The following is a 20,625-nucleotide window of genomic DNA, read 5'->3' on the forward strand; positions in this document are numbered from 1 at the left end:
CAAGGCACTGGAAACTAAATTGGTCCAATTAATCTTTTAGAATCTTGGATAAGGAGGGATAACAGGACCTTCAGTGCATAAATAACATTTATCCTGGGGAAAAATGCTCTGCATTAGTATGTGCTATTACTATACTGTCACAAATTAGATAAGAACATGATTTGGATGTTTGTATTAAGGTGGGGGGGGAGGGGGGAAGCTGCTGCCTTACTAGTGCTCATATTCAAATGTCAGTTTTAATAAGGCCGTGATTGGTTTGGGTGAATTCAGAGCATCTTTGAATGGTGTCATGTGCAACAGATTAGTAACTGTCTCCACTGAAATGCTGCTTGAGTCTGTGTTTCTGCACCTGGGATAACTATGCTCTCCGGACCGTAAATACTTAGACAGGAACAGCTCTCCTAAGGGCTTTTAAATAAGCAAGTCTGCGGAGGAGAGCGTTAGTTGGGGCTTGAAGGGAGGAATAAATTAAACGCAGGGGCTCCCTCACAGGATAGAGGACATTTGAGAATTTTATTTATTACGGGAAACATCTGTATTTTTGTGTGTGGTTTTGTGCATTGGTATCTTATTTTTTGGGGCTGTTTGTGCACAAGAGAGTTTTCCAGGTGATAGTGACACTCTAAGTTTTTGAAGAAACGTTCTATTTCTAGGCTACCTAGCGTGGGTCCCCAGCCTGGGGTTGTATTTCCTGGTACCATATGAAGAGCTCTGTAATAATGTTGTACGTTTTGCTTCCATCCTTTAAATCATCCCTGAATGTATTTACTGTTGCCTTTCTACTGTCTCACTGGTACCTACAGTACATATTTTTAGATTCAGCTGTGTTTTTAAAGAAGTGTCTAAAGCCATTGCTGACTGCTTAGAATCTTCTGAAAATAGTGTTTGCTCTTGAGTTTGTGTTTCCTAGTGATGTTTTTTTTCCCTTTCCATCTCTAGCATGTGAGAACGGTACTTCATTTTGCTTGTCTGGAGAACAAGCGATTTGCCTTCAGAAACGAAGGGTTGTGCACTGGAAATACAAGGGGTTTTCTTCTAGTTCAAGTACATGACTCAGTACTACTGGTAGCTATGTAGGGAGGTATTTTCTCCTTGTTTAATGTAGACAGCTCTTAACAAAACACATTGGAATTTCACACAAATCAGTGTTGAATTAGCATCCATCGAGAAGACAGGAGATACCTTTTGAAGTAGTTCTCAAATAGAGTGTACTTACACTGGATGCCTTGAGCTCCAGGTTGTTAAGATTCTCTGGCATGCACTGGGTTTCACTAGTCCTCCTGTGGTTCGTGGGTTGATGTTGTTAGCTAATGAATTTCCTAGGAATCTTTTTTTAGCAGTATTTATTCAGCTGCTGTGTTATTAAGAGCAAATGTGTAGTAGTGGTTATTAAAATTCATCTTTCTTGCTTTCTGCTAATTGCATAATACTAATGATGTACATCTTTGCATAATATGAAAATCTCATATTGCTTGCATCATTTGGTTTCATAAATTATTCAGCATTATGCATAGTTTATTATCCCTGCTTTCTCAAAACTATTATTTCCTTATATTCAATTTACAGCTGTGGAACAACTATTTTCATTTGGCTGTGGCTTTTATTACCCAAGAGTCACTACAGCTGGAAAACTTCTCCCATGCAAAATACAACAAAATCCAGAACAAGTAAGCAAAAAATGTATACTTCAGTGTATGTCTTGAATTGTGTAGTCAAATGATGATAAAGATAATGATAAAGACACCTTTCATACCTTTTTTTCTAGGTATGGAGATATGAGACGTTTAATTGGCTTTGCTATCCGCGACATGTGGTACAAACTTGGTGAGTATGCAAATGAAGGCAATTGCAGCCAAAGTCCCAGCATATTGCTTGTTCCATTGAAAAATTTCTGACATGAAGTGCCTTTGTAACTACTTCTGCTATTTGAACTTAAAATACGTTTTCATTCCTGTGACTGAACTTGGAACTGACATGAGATACGCTTTGACTACAGCCTATTTTTTACTTCTAAGAGAACGCACAGCCTTCTCTCAGCTTTCAAAGACAGATGAAATCAGATTTCAGAAACCTTATTTTGCAGAAATTGAGAATGAGATAAATTTTCCCTCAGTAGGTTACTGAATTTGCAGTTCCAGAAATGAGTAGGCTCAGCTCTGGGATCTGTTTGGATTAAAATTGCCAAAGGTTTTTACGTTTGTCAAACAGCCATGTTCTGCCCCTGCTCCTGTGAGGGTTCGGAATGGGGGCAACAATAATGTGTTGTTCTATGAAAGTTCTATGAATGTATCGTAGAGGTTTTTTGAAATATACAGTGCAGGCAGTTATGATGATACCTGTGCTTACGCTTTGAGTTGCAAGCTGAATGTCAAATTTTAAAGACTAGATTCTATCAGTTAATTCCCAGGGACAAGACAAAGAAAAAGGCTTTAACAACCATTTTGTCTGAGATCTCTGGACCTCAAGGCAGTTCTGGTCTTTTGTTCCTTTGTGCCACTTCCATGGAGTTCTGAGCACACACTAATAGCATTTTTCCCTTTTTCCTGAGGTCCTCATTGTGCTGACTCAGCTAAAATGCAGTCATTTCATCCAGGAAAACTTGTGTAATCTCCACATATCATAATTTCATTTTTAAGAATGGTGTGGTGTGTTCTCAGTGACTGTAATAACAGAGCTTTTTTTCCAGTAGTATTAATATATTGTACATGTTGTTAAAATTGTAGCCAAAATATACCCACACTATCCAAAATCCAAAGATACTTGAATAAAATTTGAACAAAAAGGGTCACCTTCACGAATACAAAGCAAAATTTAAAGTGACTGACTGGGAGTGGATGGAAAGGCAGAATTTATCCTGGACTGAATACCAAGTGTAGTCATAAGCAGAATATGAAGGAGGCTGAGAACTGTACAACTACTCAATTTATCGATGTCAAGGACTAGCAGTCAAAGTAACTGTGTACAGATGATTCAGGTTTTTACGTTCAGTTCATTCACGGAGTTGAGTAAGGAACTTTACATTTAAATTTTTAGGCAAATTTTTCAAAGGGTGTTGTTTCAATTAGATTTTGCAGGAAAATTTCTGTTGATAGAAGGATATTACTTTCTTTCTGTGGGCTGATGAAGTCTCCAGTGTGAGTTGCACCAAATAAGCAATAATCCCATAGTTAAGCTATATTGATAATGGGTTTTATGATTGATTTTAAAGATGACCTTGAGCCTTAGCTTTTCTGAGGTGTAGGAGAAGAGATCCATCTTCCTTTTCTCTTCCAATGAATGTTTTGTTAATTATGCAAAAACTCCAGCAAGGCGTAGTCAAGATATAGTGAAGAAAAACATCTTTTGAAGGCCCTATTAGGTTAAAGAGTAAAAAATTCTGCAGAAATTTATACCGGCATGGAATGTCCAGTGGGGATGGTGCCTGTTATCACTGAAGGATAGCTCTTCAGTTTTGGGCATGGAGTAAGCATACAGCTTATTCCATACAGAACTCGACACACAGAATTAATGTGGGTAGTGCATCGCATACTTTCCTCTTCCATATAGTCTGCTGTTTTATTCATAAATGCAGTGCAGTGCAGGACATATCCCTGTCTCCCTGATAAGCCTTATTTATTTCAAAGAAAAGCTATCTCCAAATGGGGACATGTTCTTCCCTTGGCGGGTAGCAATGCCTGCTGTAGAGGCAAAAGTGATTCCGTATTTCTCCTTTTAGTGTGTTCACATTCTACTAGTTACCTTTCCTCTCATCCTTGAGTTGGTCAGTAAGTTGTTTTGTAGCGTGTTTGAACCTCTGACAATGCTCTGCTGCAAAGTAAAATAAGCTGTGGAGAGGCTGTCATATCACCCTGTATTATGCACTGAAAAGGATCATTTTTTATGAACGAACTTCTGTAGAATATTTAGTTTATATGGGAAGATCTTTGCACATTTCTGTCAGGACGTGAAATTTCTTTATGATCTCTGTTACACTTTCTAGTTTCCTAGGTGTACCAGTGTCTGTGTGCTTGCCCAGAGATTTTGCATGTTTTCATCACTTTACACCTACTCCTTCTACTGATATATATCCCTTTCACTCTTTCTTTTCTTAAATCTTTCTTTTAGTATGTTTTAGTAGAACAAAAACCTTAATGCGTCCAAATAGTCTGATGCTTTGAAAAGATGTACTCAAGATTTTCAAGGATCTGATACTTTTGCTGATTAATCGATGAACTCACGAAACTGTTTTCAGCATAGTCATTAATTTTCTAGTTTAACACCATTGCTATCCTTTCTGCTTCTGGTAGGTGTAAATTTGAAATTAATAATTTTCACATGAATTCTTGATCCTAGAGCCATTAACATCTGTTTTTTAAAACACACTTTCAAGTTCTCATTTTGCGACGAAGCACAGCAAATCTGGCAGGAGCACACCTCTGCTAGTGTGCCTTTGGGACTTCCTGTTTGCGTCCCACTCGTGCTGAATCTGTATCCCAAACAGCAAATAGCAGTGGCCTTATTAAAAGTTAAGGGCCTGGTTATGTCCAATATGATGGTGAAGACCACATTATTTTTTTTCTAATAACCAAATGCATTATTACTTTATTTAAGTAATAGTCTTGCATACCCAGTGTGAGCAAAGTGAGGCAAACAGTTTGAGAAATGTTTCTGACTAATATGCAGTAATACTCACTTATAATAAATGCCTCTTCCATTTATTTTCTGTAATTTTCAGACTGCTTCTGTAGCTTTAACAAAAGGCAGTCTGCATTCTGAAGAGCAGCAGAGCATCTTTAGTATACACCACATTTGAGGAGTACATATCCAGCAAGATTGAAACAGGCGAATGCATGTCAAAGCATCTCGTACTGTGACCTCTAGAGTGCCCTTCAAATTACCAGTTGGATTGCCTTGTTCTCTGCGGCAGATTGTCTTCCCTTGTCCACTTGAGACATTCAGTCACTGTGAGGTTTGAGGAGTGGTTTCTCTCAGTGCCTGAAATGGAGTAAGAGTTGCTGTTGGCAGGATAGTCTTCAACATTTTTTAAAAATGTATTTATGTATGTGTTTATTTAAGGTTGTATGCTAAACTCTTTCGGGTTTAAGTGTAAAATTAGTCCCTTGGTCAAGCAGTACGTATTGATGTCATTTGGCTGGAAGTTTCTCTCTTTTTTTTCTTCTGAAGTAAGAGGATTGCTTGGGAGAATAGAGATTTTGAGGTGAGTGGGTAGCCTCATCATGCATAAATTTTTGTGGTTTTCAAAAATTACAGACCTGTAAGGTCTAATATGTATAGGTATTGGAAGTTATAGACTCATAAGATTCTTTTCAATTTCATTAGCATGACTGATTTAACTAGGATCAATAATGATTTTAATCAAGATGAGTGGAAGAAAAAATAATGTGGTATAAAACCGTTGAAGTTGTAGATCAGTTATGCCTGGAGTTACCTTAGTATGGCACCCACTTGAGAGGAAAATCAGAATCCGGTTACTCTGTAGCTGTGGAACAAGTGTAGTCGTATTTGTTTGTGGGAATGTTGTATCTTCTTACAAGCTTTAGGCAGTATTGCCATTCTTACACAGGTCACTGGATTTTGGTGGGATCTGTTCCCCATATCACACTTTTCATCCCCAAGAAACAAGCAGCATTTGAAGAACATATTGGACCTGGCTGAGAATTCTGCAGATTTGGATGTTCGTTGGCAGCTGATGTAACAGTTGTGATACAAGATAATTTTTTGTGGGTTTAGGATTTGTGTAGATAGTGTTTCTCGTATTGCTAGCAGTGTTTGATGCCTTGGTAGGCTTGCTTTGTTGGTTGCACTGTTTGGCATTGTTCAGAAATGAAAGCAAGGGAGGTTTTTCTGCTTGATAAGCTAGAAAGGTTACACCATGTGACATTACCATGTGCCACTCTACTACTGGTAGAATGTGGCGGATTCTTAGGTTTATTACTACAGGTATTTAAAAGGAGATGCCAAAAGCTAAAAACCTGAAATGTTCACTGAAAATGTCCACTCAGATGGTATCCCTGCTCACTGCTGGCAGTGAATTCTGGTGTGTCAGAATGAGATCCATTAACATGCTTCCAGCTCTTGAGAAGGAGCAGAGATCAGTGACTAAGTCGTAAGGCTTTACCACCAAAGATGGTTTAAAACACTCCTTTACGTGACAGCATGTCCTAAATGTTTTCCTAAAAGGAAAATGGTTTTTCTCTCCTCTCACATACTCAATTTGTGTTTCTGTTTCAGGCCAGAATAAAATTTGCTTTATTCCGGGGATGGTTGGACCCATTTTGGAAATGACTCTTATTCCAGAAGTTGAACTACGAAAAGCCACAATCCCAATTTTCTTTGACATGATGCTGTGTGAATATCAAAGGACAGGAGAATTCAAAAAGGTAATGAAGAATACTCCAGGTGAAAATTCATCAGAATGTCACATGGTCAGTTTATTTCTGGTAAATATTTGTTCTGTGAGCTTTTCTGCTCACAGAAAGCAAAATCCAAAGTATTAAGATGGAAAGGAAGAGCTCTTGTGCAGGTTAGTGATTCAGTTGGACTTAAGTAAAACTCTCATCATAATGACAGCAGTAAGGAGCTGGAGGAGGCATCCAGAGAGGTTGCCTGATCTTTATCAAAATGTTCAGTATTGTATCAGTAAAGGCTCTGAGGACAAAGACATGACAGAGGTCAGCATTGACTAAGTATAGGGAGAGTTAAATGACCTCTGGGTCCTTTCTATTCTAGGTTTTTCATGACACCCCTTCCTTGTGACCTAGATTTTGATAAGCAAAACTCACAATTTGTAATACCGAACGTCTGACACAAGTAGCAGGGAATAGTTAATTCTGTATTATCAGATTACTCAGGAAATTTTAACTTTTCAAAGAATTTAGTGTGAAAAAAAATAACCACTGGGAAGAACTGATATTCTTAAAATGTTTTCTACAGTAACTTTGAAAAGGAAAATGATTTTTAAATCATGAGTATTCAGTATTTTTGATTGATGGAATAGAAATGTGGGTGGTGGGATGGGACATATGGGAATGTAATCTAAATCTGCCACTGCTTGCTGTGTCTGTCTGGGCAGTATCTGTCACTTACTTTCCCAGCTCACTTGTTCATTCTCTCCAAGCTCTTTGGGCATGGACTTACCTTCTTCAGGTTTTGCACACAGTAGATTTTAAATTGGAGATTCAGGCTTTGTAGTTCAGTAATTAATTTAGAACAAACTGCGTAATGGTAAGTGGCAAAAAAGTCATAATTCTGGACATTCATAGGAAAGTAAATGTAACACTCTCTCATAAACCCAGCTATGTTTAATACTTTGAATCATGTGGGGCATTTCTGTGTCAGCTAAGCACGGCACAAACAAGCAGATGGAATTTCCATTTTGGTCTGTATTCCACAGTGCGACGCTTTTGGTTCAAGGCCAAGATTAAAAACCGCTTGGCTTCTGTGCATCTGTTCCCTCCCTGTCCTAATAGTCCTATATTTGCCTTCTTAAAAATGTTTTCCTGCTCTTGGCTTATACTTGGTCTCTGGGGAGGGATGCACAGATCTGTACAGACCAAAAATCCTGAAAACTCATCAGTCATACTGAGCGATTAACAAGAACAACAGCTTAGGAGCCTGGAAGATGCCAGACTTATAGGTGACCTTTAAACCACTTCTTATGCTGATATAAATAAGTTTCAGGTGGCATTTTTTCAGTGCTGAGGGACAAGGACATTCATTTTATCAAAGCTTAAAAATAAGAGGTAATTTTATCAGATGGCACTAAAACTGTTTCATAATTGAGTGGTTGAGTCTCATTGGATTTGCATGTTCTGCTGTAGAAATTGAGAATATTTACTGGTGGAGAGTTGTCTGTTTTTTCTCTCTTTCAAGGTAATTAAGATGAATTCCTTAAACCTGCATCAGTAAGTTTGGCAATTCTGGTACGTTTTTAAAACATTTATATTTTTAAGGAGAGGCACATTTAAGTTTTATTACTTAAAATTGTTACTGTCCTAATTAGAAAAGGCAGAACAGTAATCTGAATGGAAAATTATTTGATAAAGAAACATTTATACTCTTAACTTTTGCTAGTGGGAAATTTTTATATACAAATTGGCCTTTAGTATTTTAAAGGATATTTTCTTAAAGTATAAAATATTGAGAATGATAACATGTTATTTCAAGACTGCCTTGGGCACTCGGGAGCCTAAACTGACATCCAATTAAAACATAATTTTGCCGAACTTAAGAAATAAATAAATAAAGTCTAATCTAATTCTCTGTAACGAGAGAGGGGACAAAAGCACAGAGACGCCTTTACTCGCTGAGTCTGTACCAGCACTGGAACTAGAGCTTGCCTGGTTGATTTTGTTAACTTGATGTGGTGCTGTGCTGAGACATCTGCGTGGCTGTGCTCCATTCTGGGTGGACAAACAGAGAGAACAGAATTCCACCTCTGGTTCTCTCAAGAACGACATATTATCCATCTGTAGGTAACGAAATGGGGTATCTAAGTAGGCATATGGCATACTGACACATTTTCTTCATGATCCTTCCTTTTACTTTGCACATGTGACTTCCATTCACCCGGAAGAAACGTTATATAAACTTGTAATTTTAACTCTGATTGAAGGTGTAGGGAGGAACCCTTTAATATCTACTAATTTTAGCCATCGAGGCTCTGGCTGTCGTTAGCTCCGAGAGCTGGGCATCTTGGACAGCAATTTATCCAAACTGTGTTCAGTGTCTGTGGGTAGAAATAGTCCTGCAAATGAATCGCCTTCTCCTTCAGCTGTAAAGGGAAGCCCGTTGCCGATGCGTCGGACACGTGATGTTAAGAGAATCCCATCCTCCAAATGTCAGTAACCCAACTTCCTTCGAAAGGTCACGTTGTGCATTTTATTAAGACTTCCCAAAGAAAGACACGTCATTAAGCAACCTGGCACTGTGTGTCCTGTCTGATAATCTCAGGCCAAAACCACTTAATTACCAAAAAAAACCCCAATCTTTGCAGAGAAATGAAAATTTCATTGAAATAAACATGGATTCAGGTTACATTAAGGATTTAACTTGGCTTAGGAAAGATTAATTTGTCTGTCTTTATTTTTTTTGTTCATCTAAGTCATTCTGTTTGTGTTTGTTATTTCCAATTTAGTATTTTTCCTTGGTTCCACCAATTGCTGAAGCCATCTGGGGGCATTTTCTGTATTTGCTTTCCTTCCTGACTGTGGTTGGACTGTGTCAGAAAACAGCGCTGACTGATGGTGTGGTCCTGGGCTTCCATGGCTGCTGGTGGGGTTAGAGGATAGATGTTTATTCTTAGTGAACCTGCTGGAGTCTCGTATCCCTCTGGGCTGTAAAAGGTTACTGAAGGAGTGAGTGTAAGTGTTGTCAGCAAGCTCCTTTGGCCATTCATAATTGCTGCAAACACCCATATTCCTTACTCTCAGTTCTTGAAATTTTATTATGCATAGGGATTTCAGAAGGATGTGAGATCAGCCCAATAGCAGAAACCTGTTTGTATGGCTTGGTGCTTCAGAGATCTGTGGAGAAAAATGGGAGATGGTCCTTTGGTATTGAAGTGTGTTCAGGGATGTGGAGATTTCTTGGATCTATTAGACAGATAAGCAGCTGATGCCAGTGACAATTAGGCACAATGTGTAGGTTAGAGGAGAAATACCCTTTCCCGGGCTTAATTTTGGCCCAGACACATTAAAACTTAATTCTATATTTCTGCCAGGTTTTTTACTTATTTTGGTTCAAGCAACTGGCTTTTTGCAGCTTCTTGAGAAACTGCTTAGAAGAGGTTTTTTGTTCAAATCCAGCATCTGTGAAATTATTGCCTCTTAGAGAAGTAATCAATTCTCTCCCTGCTGAATAAGTACTAGGGAGGATTTTAGAGGTGGATGATTTTTAACTGGTGCTTGACTTGCACTACATTCAGATTTCTGTCTGACTGCAGTAAATCTGCAGGCTTCCGCTCTAGAAAGTGACCGGATTGGATGTTTTTGTTTAATATAGCCTTGTCCTGAAACTGCCCTGTACCTGTGGTACCCATGTTACTAATACACATGTACACAAATACCCCTACTACTAACACGTAGAAGTGAATTCTGAGCCCTTTAAACTTCTTTTTCGGCCTGGATCAGCCAGAGTGGGTTTTTTTTCTCTTATTTCTCCATATTTCAGTGATAGTTCTTTATTCTCTACTGTTGGTGCCACTGTCAATCTTCAATTTTTATTCCAATTACAGAGAAAGAACTAATACTTGAGCAGCCAAACCTGCAAGTATCAGGACAAAGATTTGTTCTGGATCTCAGAGTATTGGTACTCCCAACAAACCAAACACTTTGTGGCCTCTAAAGGCAAAATAAGGTTCCCTCTTATTTGACGCTCCTATTAAAAATAAACAACCCAATAAAGAGTTCTAATGTAGCAATCTTTTCCTTCTACTCAAATCAGAAAATGTGATTGCTGTTTCTACTGAACAATTCATGGCTTTCTCTGAGAACATTGTGGGAAGTGTCTCCTAAACAGAGACTGCGAGATCTGAAGTCATTAACTATTTTGAGGAGCACTGTAAGGCCTATTCGGTATGCCACCGAGGTGAAACACTTACTGCCAACTTCTGCTGAAACACTGGATGGCTGCACGCTGCTCAGTTCTGCTGGAGCCAGTCCTGTGCTGCTGTTAATGTTTCGCATATGCGTACTACGCGGGTTTGGAAATTCACCTTCAGCGATGACCGTGTATATGTAGGCATCTCCCTGATAATAAATACCCATGTATTCTCTGCATTTTCCCCTTCATCCAGACAGCAGGGTGTTTTAATCATGCGATGTCCATTTGAAACTGTGCTCTTCACATGCTCATGAACCGTACTTTCCTGCTCAGTCCACTCATGCTACAGCTGGTACTGAGCTGGAGAAGTCACCGGTCCATGCCATACTACGCTGTGTACACAACTTGTTTCCAAGTCCTTCTGTATCGCATCAACCCCTGTGAAGTGTTCAAGTATTTCTCTGAAGCACAGCTGTCTGGTGCTGCATGATAGTTATAACCTATGAGCAATATTAGTTTCACACGTTTACATCTGTGGTTTTGTTGTTCTGATTTCTTCCCAGAGAGGGTGGGGAGGCACTGGAACAGGTTGCCCAGAGAAGCTGTGGATGCCCCATCCCTGTAAGTGTCCAAGGCCAGGCTGGATGAGGCTTGGAGCAACCTGGTCTAGTGGAAGGTGTCCCTGCCCATGGCAGGGGGGTTGGAACTGGATGGTCTTTAAGGTCCCTTCCAACTCAAACCATTCTGTGATTCTATGATTCTATGATTTATTCTGACAGATACGCAGCACTTGAAATCTCTCCTTCCTCCCTGCCCCTTCTACTGCCTCATTTTCTGCACCTAGTTTTTGCTTTTTCTGTGACCAGTGTAGACGTTACGAGGCCACTCAAGGCAGTGTTACAAAGCTCCGTGAAAGAAACACCAGCCCACTCCAGTCTTCCCTCCACAGATCAGTTTGCAGCATCAGGATGACCTGGCAGATCGGGGGTTGGATGGGTGGCGTCCTGCTGTCTCTGACGCGTAGGCGTTGAGTAGCCCTGCTAGTGCTTGTCTGGGTATGGAACTGTACTCGTTGCTGTGAGAAACTGGAGACGTTCTCAGGGAGTGAGTAGCAAGCGGGTAACATCTGTCAGTTGTCTTAAAGCACAAAGTCTGAATGGAATGTGGGTTTGAGGCTTTTTTAGGTTGCTCTCAGGGATAGCTGTAAGGGTGTCTAAAGATTTTTACATATTGCACAGCTTATAAATCAGTTTCATTAAGAAGCTATCTTAACGTAATTGTGCTTGCTGAATTTAGGGGCAAAATCATCTGACTGGCTTATATTCTAGAACTTTGATCTTTGACATTTGCTAGTCCTGTTTAGCTGAATCTCAGCACAAAAATGAAAGAGATCAGATATTCTGGAGAAAAATATGGAATGCCTGACCTTTGTTCTTGAAAAGTGTTGAGTATGTTTTTCTGGGTGGCCGTTTTTAATGGTGACCTACTTGAACATCTTCAGATACCCAGCTTCAAGAAATCCGTTACAGGAAGGACCGAGCCCAGTAGTTGGGTTTCAAGGGTGACTCTGCAGACTGGAGGTAGTGCTTCTCTGTAAGCTCAATGCAGGATAAAGGAAACCTAGAACTCGGAGTTTTGAGAGTTGGCTGCTTAGTGATAGCCAGCAAGGTGTGACCACTGGAGCAATATTTACAGGTTTTCTCTTGTTTGTGTGCACACAAGCTGCATAGATTCTTTTTCAGCTCCCGGAGGGTAAGAAGGTACTTTTTGGCCTTACAAGTAGGGAAGTAAGGCTGCTGATAGCTCAAAATGAAGTGGTGTCATACCTCTGAGGCAAAATTGAAAAAAATTATGCAGGAGAAGGGCAAAATTGAAAAAAATTATGCAGGAGAAGGGCAAGAATTTTTGTGTTTAACTACAAAAATAGCTTGTTTGCTGTCTTTGTTTACATTTTACTGTTTCCTAATCAGGGCCTAGGTAGACCTCACGATTAGCAATTAAATGAAGTATTGCATACAGTAGGATTGTTCATATTTTATCTGGGTGAAATTGATTCTACTTCCTCTGAATTGCTGCATTTCAAGTGAGAGATGTTGTATAAAAACACAAAATAGAGGCACTGTAAGCCTGTTCCTGCAGGTTTTATCAGTTTGTGTGAAGCAACAGGTATCTGGAGAGAGTGAGATGCGTGTTATTCAACTGGAATGTATTGAAGCATTTCAGCTTTGGGAATATGTGATACAACTGTACAAAGACATTCTCTGTATCTCTGCTCAGTGGTTTGATTTTTTTCTTCCTTTATTAGTTTGAAAACGAAATCATTTTGAAGTTGGACCATGAGGTGGAAGGAGGACGAGGGGATGAACACTACATGCAGTTGTTTGAGAGCATGTAAGTAGTGCGTGAGAACACACGCCTTGAGGGTGTGGGTTTATCGTCCGCCTCCCAAGTAGGTAACCTCACTTACAGATTTTTATGAAGGGACTGAAACAGCACACTGTTTCAGTAAAGCTGGTTTGAACTGTAGTTTTGCTCATTGAGGCTATTTTCCTGGTGGCTTCTCACTAGTTGGTGCTCCAGCTAAATTACGAAGAAATTATACTTCACCTGCATTTTTCCATCCAGTGTTCAAGCAAAGATAATCAAATATTCACCCCACTTCTTAGTCTTCCCCTGTCCTTATAACTTTTCTTAGTTTTATTTCACACTAATAAGAAGGTATTTTAAAATGTCTCACTTGCTTTTCTCAATGTCTGCACTGGGCTCCAAGAGATTCTTCTCTTACTTAGGTAAGATCGCTGCCCTGGGATGCAAATATTGCCAAGTACTGTAGTTTAACAAAAACTGTGTTTCTAGCAATCCCAAAGCCTGGCATAGCATCTCCTTCTCGGCCACCCACGTTCAGTTTTATTCTCAGACTTGAGGGCTGTGTCTTCACTTGTGCCGGCTGTGTGTATGAGGTGTTGGGCTGTGGTGAGACCCCACCTCTGAGAATTTGTTCCTAGCTTTGTGCCTTAGGCTGCAGGGGTGAGGCAGCTCATCGCTCATCGCAGACTGTCCCAAGCATTCGTAACCTGGAAGTTAAGTGTAAAACTGCTGTAGCACTTTGACCACCTGACAAGGTCGATACAGGCTGTGTGACAGTGGGTGTGTTTTTACTTTCTCAAAGCCTCGTATGTATTGTATTTCTGTGTAGGGGGTAGCAATCTTTGCAAAGTCTCATCCCTCACCAGATGAAGCATGAAATCTTGGTGTTTAACCACAATGGAAAAAAGTTTGCTTTTGGCAAAACCACAATTTTAAAAAAAATAATCAAATCATAGTATATGAATGTTATTGTATGTAAATAATATGTAATTATATTGTACTTAAATAGTGAAACTTAATAGAAACATCATTTAAATCAAGCATAATTTAAATGTTTGCTATGTTAGTTTAATTCCTGTCCAATGATGAGGCAGATAAATTATAGACAAGCAGACTTAAAAAGTGAAGGTACTGACACATTTTATGCCATATAAAACTATGAAACGGATACAGGTGGACAGATGAAATTTTAAAAACATCTGTTTCACTTCCTACTGTGCGATGACGGTGTAAACTGAGTGCAGTACATTCATTTTCAATTTTGATTGTTTACCGTTTGGCTTCAAGTCTTGGGACAGCTGAGAGGTGACACAGAGTTGGTCAGGTTCTTAGTACGACCGAAAACAGGCCTGCCAGTGCATAGTTTTGTTACTCCCATTGCTGCAGAGCCTAAACCACGATGCCTGCCTGAACTGTCACTGCAGTTCATTGTCTCCAAGGTGGGGGATTCAGCTGACACAGTGGACATCTGTTGCAGTGCTAAACTTCAGAATCGTAGAATCACAGGATGGTTTGGGTTGGAAGGGACCTTAAAGACCATCCAGTTCCAACCCCCCTGCCATGGGCAGGGACACCTTCCACTAGACCAGGTTGCTCCAAGCCTCATCCCGCCTGGCCTTGGACACTTCCAGGGATGGGGCATCCACAGCTTCTCTGGGCAACCTGTCCCAGTGCCTCCCCACCCTCTCCGGGAAGAACTTCTTCCCGATATCCAATCTAAACCTCCCCACTTTCAATTTAAACCCGTTACCCCTTGTCCTGTCACTACAGGTCCTTGTAAAAAGTCCCCCCCCCGCTTCCTTGTAGCCCCTTCAAGTACTGGTATTCTTCCTTGCTATTAGTAAGTTTTTTTCCAAATATCCATACTACATCTTCCTTGCCTCTGTTGAAGCCAATTATTTCCTGTTTTGCCCACAGGGGACATAGTCATTTTTTCCGTTTCTCTTTGCAGCAGCTTTTAGCAAATTTGAATATGGTAAACACCCCCAATATTTCAGTTTATCATATGCAGTGGTTTCTGGACATTCCTACAATGTCTACATCTATTTGGAAATATTACATTGCCTTGAAGCTGGAGAGAGTGTTCAAACTGAGACTTTATCAATGCAAAAAGAAGACCTTACGTATGAGAGACTGGAGTTTTCTGAGCTGTGGAACGCTGTTCGCTTGGCTGGTCTGCAGTTTACTCTCTCATTCAAATGTTTTTCTAGAGAACTGGTACCTATCCAGTTAAAGCCCATCTTCCAACAGTGCAGATGAATAGTCTCATGGAACATAACACTTGGCATTGGACCTTCCTGCCCTTCAGGACACCCTGCTTTCTTCCACGTAGCTGGTTCATTGCCCTGGGTACGCTCCCATGCTCTACAAGACTTCAAGTGCGAGGCTTCCGCGTTTCTGAATATGTCACTTCATAGTCTCTCCAGATAACGTTTTTTGTTCCATCCCTGAAGTTGTTTAATGATGCCTGTAGAGGGACAGCCAGAGCAGAGGCTGCTGACTTGTCTGTGGTGGGACCCTGTTCGCTCTGATGTTTCTGTTTGGTTTGTTTTGAACTTTCCCCCTTTCAAAGTAAGGATTTCAAGCCTCTATCCCCGACTCCCTGTTCCAGCTGGGTAGAGACCCAGTTAAATTGGGATGCAGATTTATTAATTAGGTCACATTTTCAGCTGTTTTCCTGTAACTGTCCACACTCCTGCACAATTCCAGTTGCCACCTGCAGGCAGATAATGAACACTGGTCGGTGACTGTCGTGTGTGTTGGTGCTCAGCTCTGTAACCAGCACTTACCCACCCCAGCTGGCGGCTGGGAACTCCCCGTGCCCACTGAACTGCGGAGGATGAGGATCAGCAGCAGTTGAAGCGCTGCCGTGCGGTCGCCCGTAGTGCTGGCAGCCTGGGCCGTGGCAGGCTGGTGACCTGTACTAATGAACGCCGTCCCAGACAACACCGAGCAAGAGTTGGGCTAACAACACAGGCGAGAGGCTGTTCTCAACAGTCAGGATAGACAAGGCTGCCCTTTTTTGGGAAGTGGAGAAGAATCCAGCTACATGAGCACAAGTTGTGCTGTGCCACTTCTCCTCAGGCTCAGAAAATGAATTCTGGCATGTCTTAGTTACTAATATAGGCACAACAGAAAATAGCCTTTGGAAGCTTTCCAGTTCCCCATCACTGACTGCAGTGGCCCATGTTATGCACATGTTTTCTTGAGCTTTATTGAAAATATCTTGTATTTTAAAAATTCTTTTTTTTTTTTTCCCAAACCCTCTTTAAAAATTCAAAGGTTTCTTGTTCCCTCCTGGGAGAGGAAAAGAAGTCTTCTAAAGTTTTATAGGTCTTATTTGGATTATTATTACATAAAGCTGAGCAAGACAACTTTTTAAATCTTCCCTCTGAGGCAGGTATTCCTCTCTCCTGTTCTTTTTGTAGTTCTCCTCCATGTGTACTCCAGTTCATCTTCAGTCACATGAGTTGGGTACTGTAGCCTGGGTGAGATCCAGGAACAGCTTGTGGTTTATGTCATGGTTTTCTGCTTGTATTGGGAGGCAACGTGATGCCTTGGTGACTTAGGTTCATTTCACAGCCAAGTAATGTTCGTAGGTCTGCCTTGTTTGCTGTCACTCCACGGGAACTTATGGCAAATAATAACAATGAATGGTGACTGTACTTTCCTTTCTTAGCATCTTACCTCGTTTCAGATACTTACATATGTAAATTAACGCCATTTTTCCTGTGTTGTATTCCAGTCTCCTATATGATTCTGAGGCTTTCTTACTTTCTTTTCCACAAATACCATTTAATGTGCTCCAACTTATTCTGCCAGTTGTCAACTCCTCAGCTCCTTAAGTATTAACATTCCCTTTGCAATATGTTTAATGTCATAAGCTATGTTTCAATAATTTATTTAAATATTTCAGTCATTGCTTCGGACTAGTCAGACAAGGTTTTAGCTGTTAGCCTCTGTGTGCCGCGTCTTGTACAATACTAACATTTTCAGACGTGCATGCACACGCTCTCTCTGTCTCATCAGAATAACTCTGTGGTGGATCTCTGCAATCAGATGAATGAGATGCAGGTTTTACTTCGCTTGAGTTAGGACTTTGAGCCTGGGTGGAATAAATATGAGATGCAGGTTTTACTTCACTTGAGTTAGGACTTTGAGCCTGGGTACTTTGCTGAGGTTTCACTCTATGCCAAAGCTTCAAGGATTTCTTTGCAGTTGAAGTTAGTAAGAATATATATTTCCTGAAGAAAGTTTAAATAACTCTGAGGAGTACTTTCACAGTACTGTAAGAGCATTTTTTTGTGTTGGCAGTCTTGCAGAGTGTGCACGTCACTATCCCGGCATTTCTGCCTTGGTCGAAGGGTTTGTCACCCTAGTTAAAGGCCTCTTGGAGAAACTGCTGGATTACCGAACCGTGATGAATGATGAGAGCAAGGACAATCGCATGAGCTGCACTGTGAACCTACTGGTACGTTCTCACTTGTAATTCTTGTGTGAGAAGGGGGAAGGGCTTTAGAATCCATTCACTGAGGATGAGGGTAATTCTTCCTGGGGGCAGGAATGGTTGACAATGCTCAGTAGTGATTTAAACTCCAAGGCATGAGATTCCTATATCTGTTTTCGTGGATATATGCACAAACCTGAAAGCAGTGTCCTCTCATATCTTTCGTTTTGCTTGTATGTTTTATGCACTTTCTGTGGATAAAGAAAGAAGTCTACTGCTCATATACCTTTACCTTTTGATAGGCTTAATGTAACAGTGGGCTTTTGCCCAAGTTAAGTTTTGCATGAGGAACTAATCTGCCTGCTGCTTAGCAACTCAGCAATTACTGGTTTTAACTCTGGGGAGAAAACCTGGAAGGTATAGTTGCACTAAGGTACAAGGTCTGAGTCTCTGATCTGGTTCTAGGCCACCCTGTCTTTTTTTCTATTCCTATTTTGTAATGCTGATATCTCATAGAGAGATTCCTCCACCAGGAAGTTCCTCTAAGTCGAAGAGGAACCTTTGTCAGCTTTAGAGGTTGGCAAGAGGACACGGTTAACAAGTGCCACACTCACATGCTCTTCGTTCCTCCGTAATCCCTGTGCAGTGGGGTCTGAATTTCTGCAACTCTTCAGAAGGCAAATCTTGTCATGTTTCTTGCACAGCCTTAGCAACTCATATACCTGCAAATGTGTTACGGTGACAAAAATGGGCTTTATTCCTGGAATTAGCCCCTTTAGAGGTGTGGCACAACGGTGCTAGGTATCGACAGTGTCACACGCCAACTTCAGCACATACCAGCTGTCAAGTGTAGCCAGAGTGTGTAGTTTATGTGAATGTGTTTGGATAACCATGTTTTCCTCTTCTCCAACAGAAAAACACATGCACGTATAATAATAGCACATATTAATAACTAATTAAATATTAATTGAAGGAATAGTGCCAGGTCTGAACTTAAGGTAGTCTGTAAATAATGTATTTCCTGTGCTGTCCAACTAGCAAGAAAATCCAAACCTCAGCATATATATATTTTTGTCTTCTGCTCTAATGAAAGGCATTAGGAGATAACTTCTTAATGTTTGTGTCCCTAGAATTTCTACAAGACCATTAACCGTGAAGAGATGTATATCAGGTACGGCAGTTGTTCTGTTGGATCTGCTTTGCGGAGGGCAGTAATATTATCTGGTGAATTCCGGCTTTATCATTGCACTTGGATTTCTGTTAATTAAGGTTAATTTACCGCCCACAATGACGGTGTTGTGCCCCTGGCCTCGTTTGTATTCTTGCTCCAGTCTCTTCAGCTGTGCCGCCCCACACGCAGCGCAGCGCTACCGGGAAGCATTTGCCTTGAGAGCTCTAGCTACACTGCCAAATTCCCTCAGATGTGACGTGACCTCTTACTGTCCCCAGTGCTTTCGCATACGAGTTGCAGCAAATCTTGCTGTTCAAAAGCTCGTTATTTCCTGCCTCTCCTCCCATGCTGCAAAATCTGCAGTGACGGGCATCTCAGCCACTGCGGTGCAGAGCCCAGGATCTCAGCTGAAGTGAGCGCAGGGCGTGATGGAGACCTACCCCTGGAGCTGGCAGCCAGAGGGGCCAGGGAGAAGCAACACTCCCTCTGCAGGCATTGCCGAGGGGACATGTTTTCAGTTGGGTGGACGTCTGGGATTGGTACTGCTTGAACTGCTGCAGCAAGGTGTCAGGGGTCTGTGCCCACACTCCTGTGGTGTGTAAGGGGATGGGATGGGCCATTTGATGGGCAGTGGTTGTGCAGCAGTGCTGCCCTAGGGATCGAGGAGAGCACTGTCAGCACAGAACAGCCCCTACCGCCTTCTAGTTGTGCAGGGACTTGCTTTGCCTTTCTGGGCTGGTATTTTCAGTTCTCTGCTTTACCTTATCTGTTGTGATTGGATCTGTTTATGTGGAAAGCATTTACATGCAATCGAGAAGTGCTACAGAGTAAGGCAGCTATCTTTGGTAAGAGTCCAGAAATCATGGACTCGGAGGTCAGGCTTAGACCTTGCGCCTGGTAGTTCTGCATCTCCCAGGAGGAGCTGGCAGCAGTTCGCAGGAGGTGAGCTCGGTCTCCTCCTGTGTGCACAGTGTTTCAGCATACGAAGGGAGCACCGGAAAGTCTGAACTAAGGGGCAGAGCTTTAACCTCGCTCAGTGTCCCAAACGACTCTCTGGGTAGTGCCTGCACGACATCGATGAGGTTTGCATTACAAGGGTTGTCTAGAACTGGTTGCTCTCTGAGCGTTCCGGCCGTGGCATTACCTGCTTGAATTCTTGTTCTCTCCTCAAACAGATACTTGTATAAGTTGCGAGACCTTCATTTGGATTGTGAGAATTACACGGAAGCAGCATACACCCTTCTACTCCACACGTGGCTCTTGAAGGTTAGATTTTTCTAAACCCTATGTATAAATAAACTTTTGCAAGTTTCAGATTTGTAAATTAAGAAGTGGTTGTCTTAACTAATACGCAGTAAATCAGAGATTATTTTCCATAGGGGTATTCAAGTTAAAAAAACTGCAGTAGGTCATACAAAATCAACATTAATTGTTGAAATTGTATTTTCAGTATGTGATGAAAAGCCACAAAACCTAAATATTTTAGCAAAAATAGCTTTACATTAGAGTGAAAATATTGTGTGCAAATTCTGAAGCCATTTAACTTTGCGGTTTACTTTTTGCTAATTTCTTACTATTCCAGACATAACGATGATGAAAATTAGATGCAATTATTTCCAGCTATCAAAGGGGACATCTGACTTTTTATTTTAGATCATATGGATTACTCTGCCAAATTGTTTGCTTTCTTTTATAGCTGGTAATTATTTTTTGCTACAACTGATGTTCATTTTCATTGTAATTGATGTTAACAATTTAAATATTGTTCAGCAAAAAGTTGAGATTTCTTTTAGTGCAGAACCATATAAATTTCACTTTTCACAGTGCCTTTTTGCTTACACTTCATTTTGACTTTTTGACCATACAAAAACATGAGGTATATTGTATGTGTTGTTATAGACAAAGATAATGTTGTGTGCAAATATTTTAATACAAAAAATCAAAACCAAGTCAGTTGAGATAACACCACTGAACTAAAATGAACTACTTTTCTCATGTAGATTTTTGTCCAAAATTTTTGAATGGGAAGGAGGAAGGAACACAGGTTTTTAAAATGCTGCCTTCAGTCTTGGCTATCACAGAAACTAAAGCAGTTGCT

The 20,625-nt window shown here is 40.8% G+C and overlaps 1 protein-coding gene across 1 annotated transcript in view; it reads left to right on the forward strand.

The window, feature by feature from the left end:
- The window catches only part of DOCK2 (dedicator of cytokinesis 2), a gene marked incomplete at its 5' end in the record, with an annotated part of 121,592 nt that overhangs the window by 77,812 nt on the left and 23,155 nt on the right, over positions 1-20,625 (forward strand). Inside the window, 7 exons of the mRNA XM_010152277.1 lie at positions 1,567-1,667; positions 1,766-1,824; positions 6,232-6,380; positions 12,848-12,933; positions 17,224-17,380; positions 18,487-18,527; positions 19,703-19,793. Coding sequence (XP_010150579.1) covers positions 1,567-1,667; positions 1,766-1,824; positions 6,232-6,380; positions 12,848-12,933; positions 17,224-17,380; positions 18,487-18,527; positions 19,703-19,793 — 684 coding nt within the window. The remainder of the gene's footprint in view (positions 1-1,566; positions 1,668-1,765; positions 1,825-6,231; positions 6,381-12,847; positions 12,934-17,223; positions 17,381-18,486; positions 18,528-19,702; positions 19,794-20,625) is intronic.

This window comes from Eurypyga helias, unplaced genomic scaffold (genome assembly GCF_000690775.1).
Source record: "Eurypyga helias isolate BGI_N326 unplaced genomic scaffold, ASM69077v1 scaffold10590, whole genome shotgun sequence".
Classification (NCBI taxonomy): Eukaryota; Metazoa; Chordata; class Aves; order Eurypygiformes; family Eurypygidae; genus Eurypyga; species Eurypyga helias.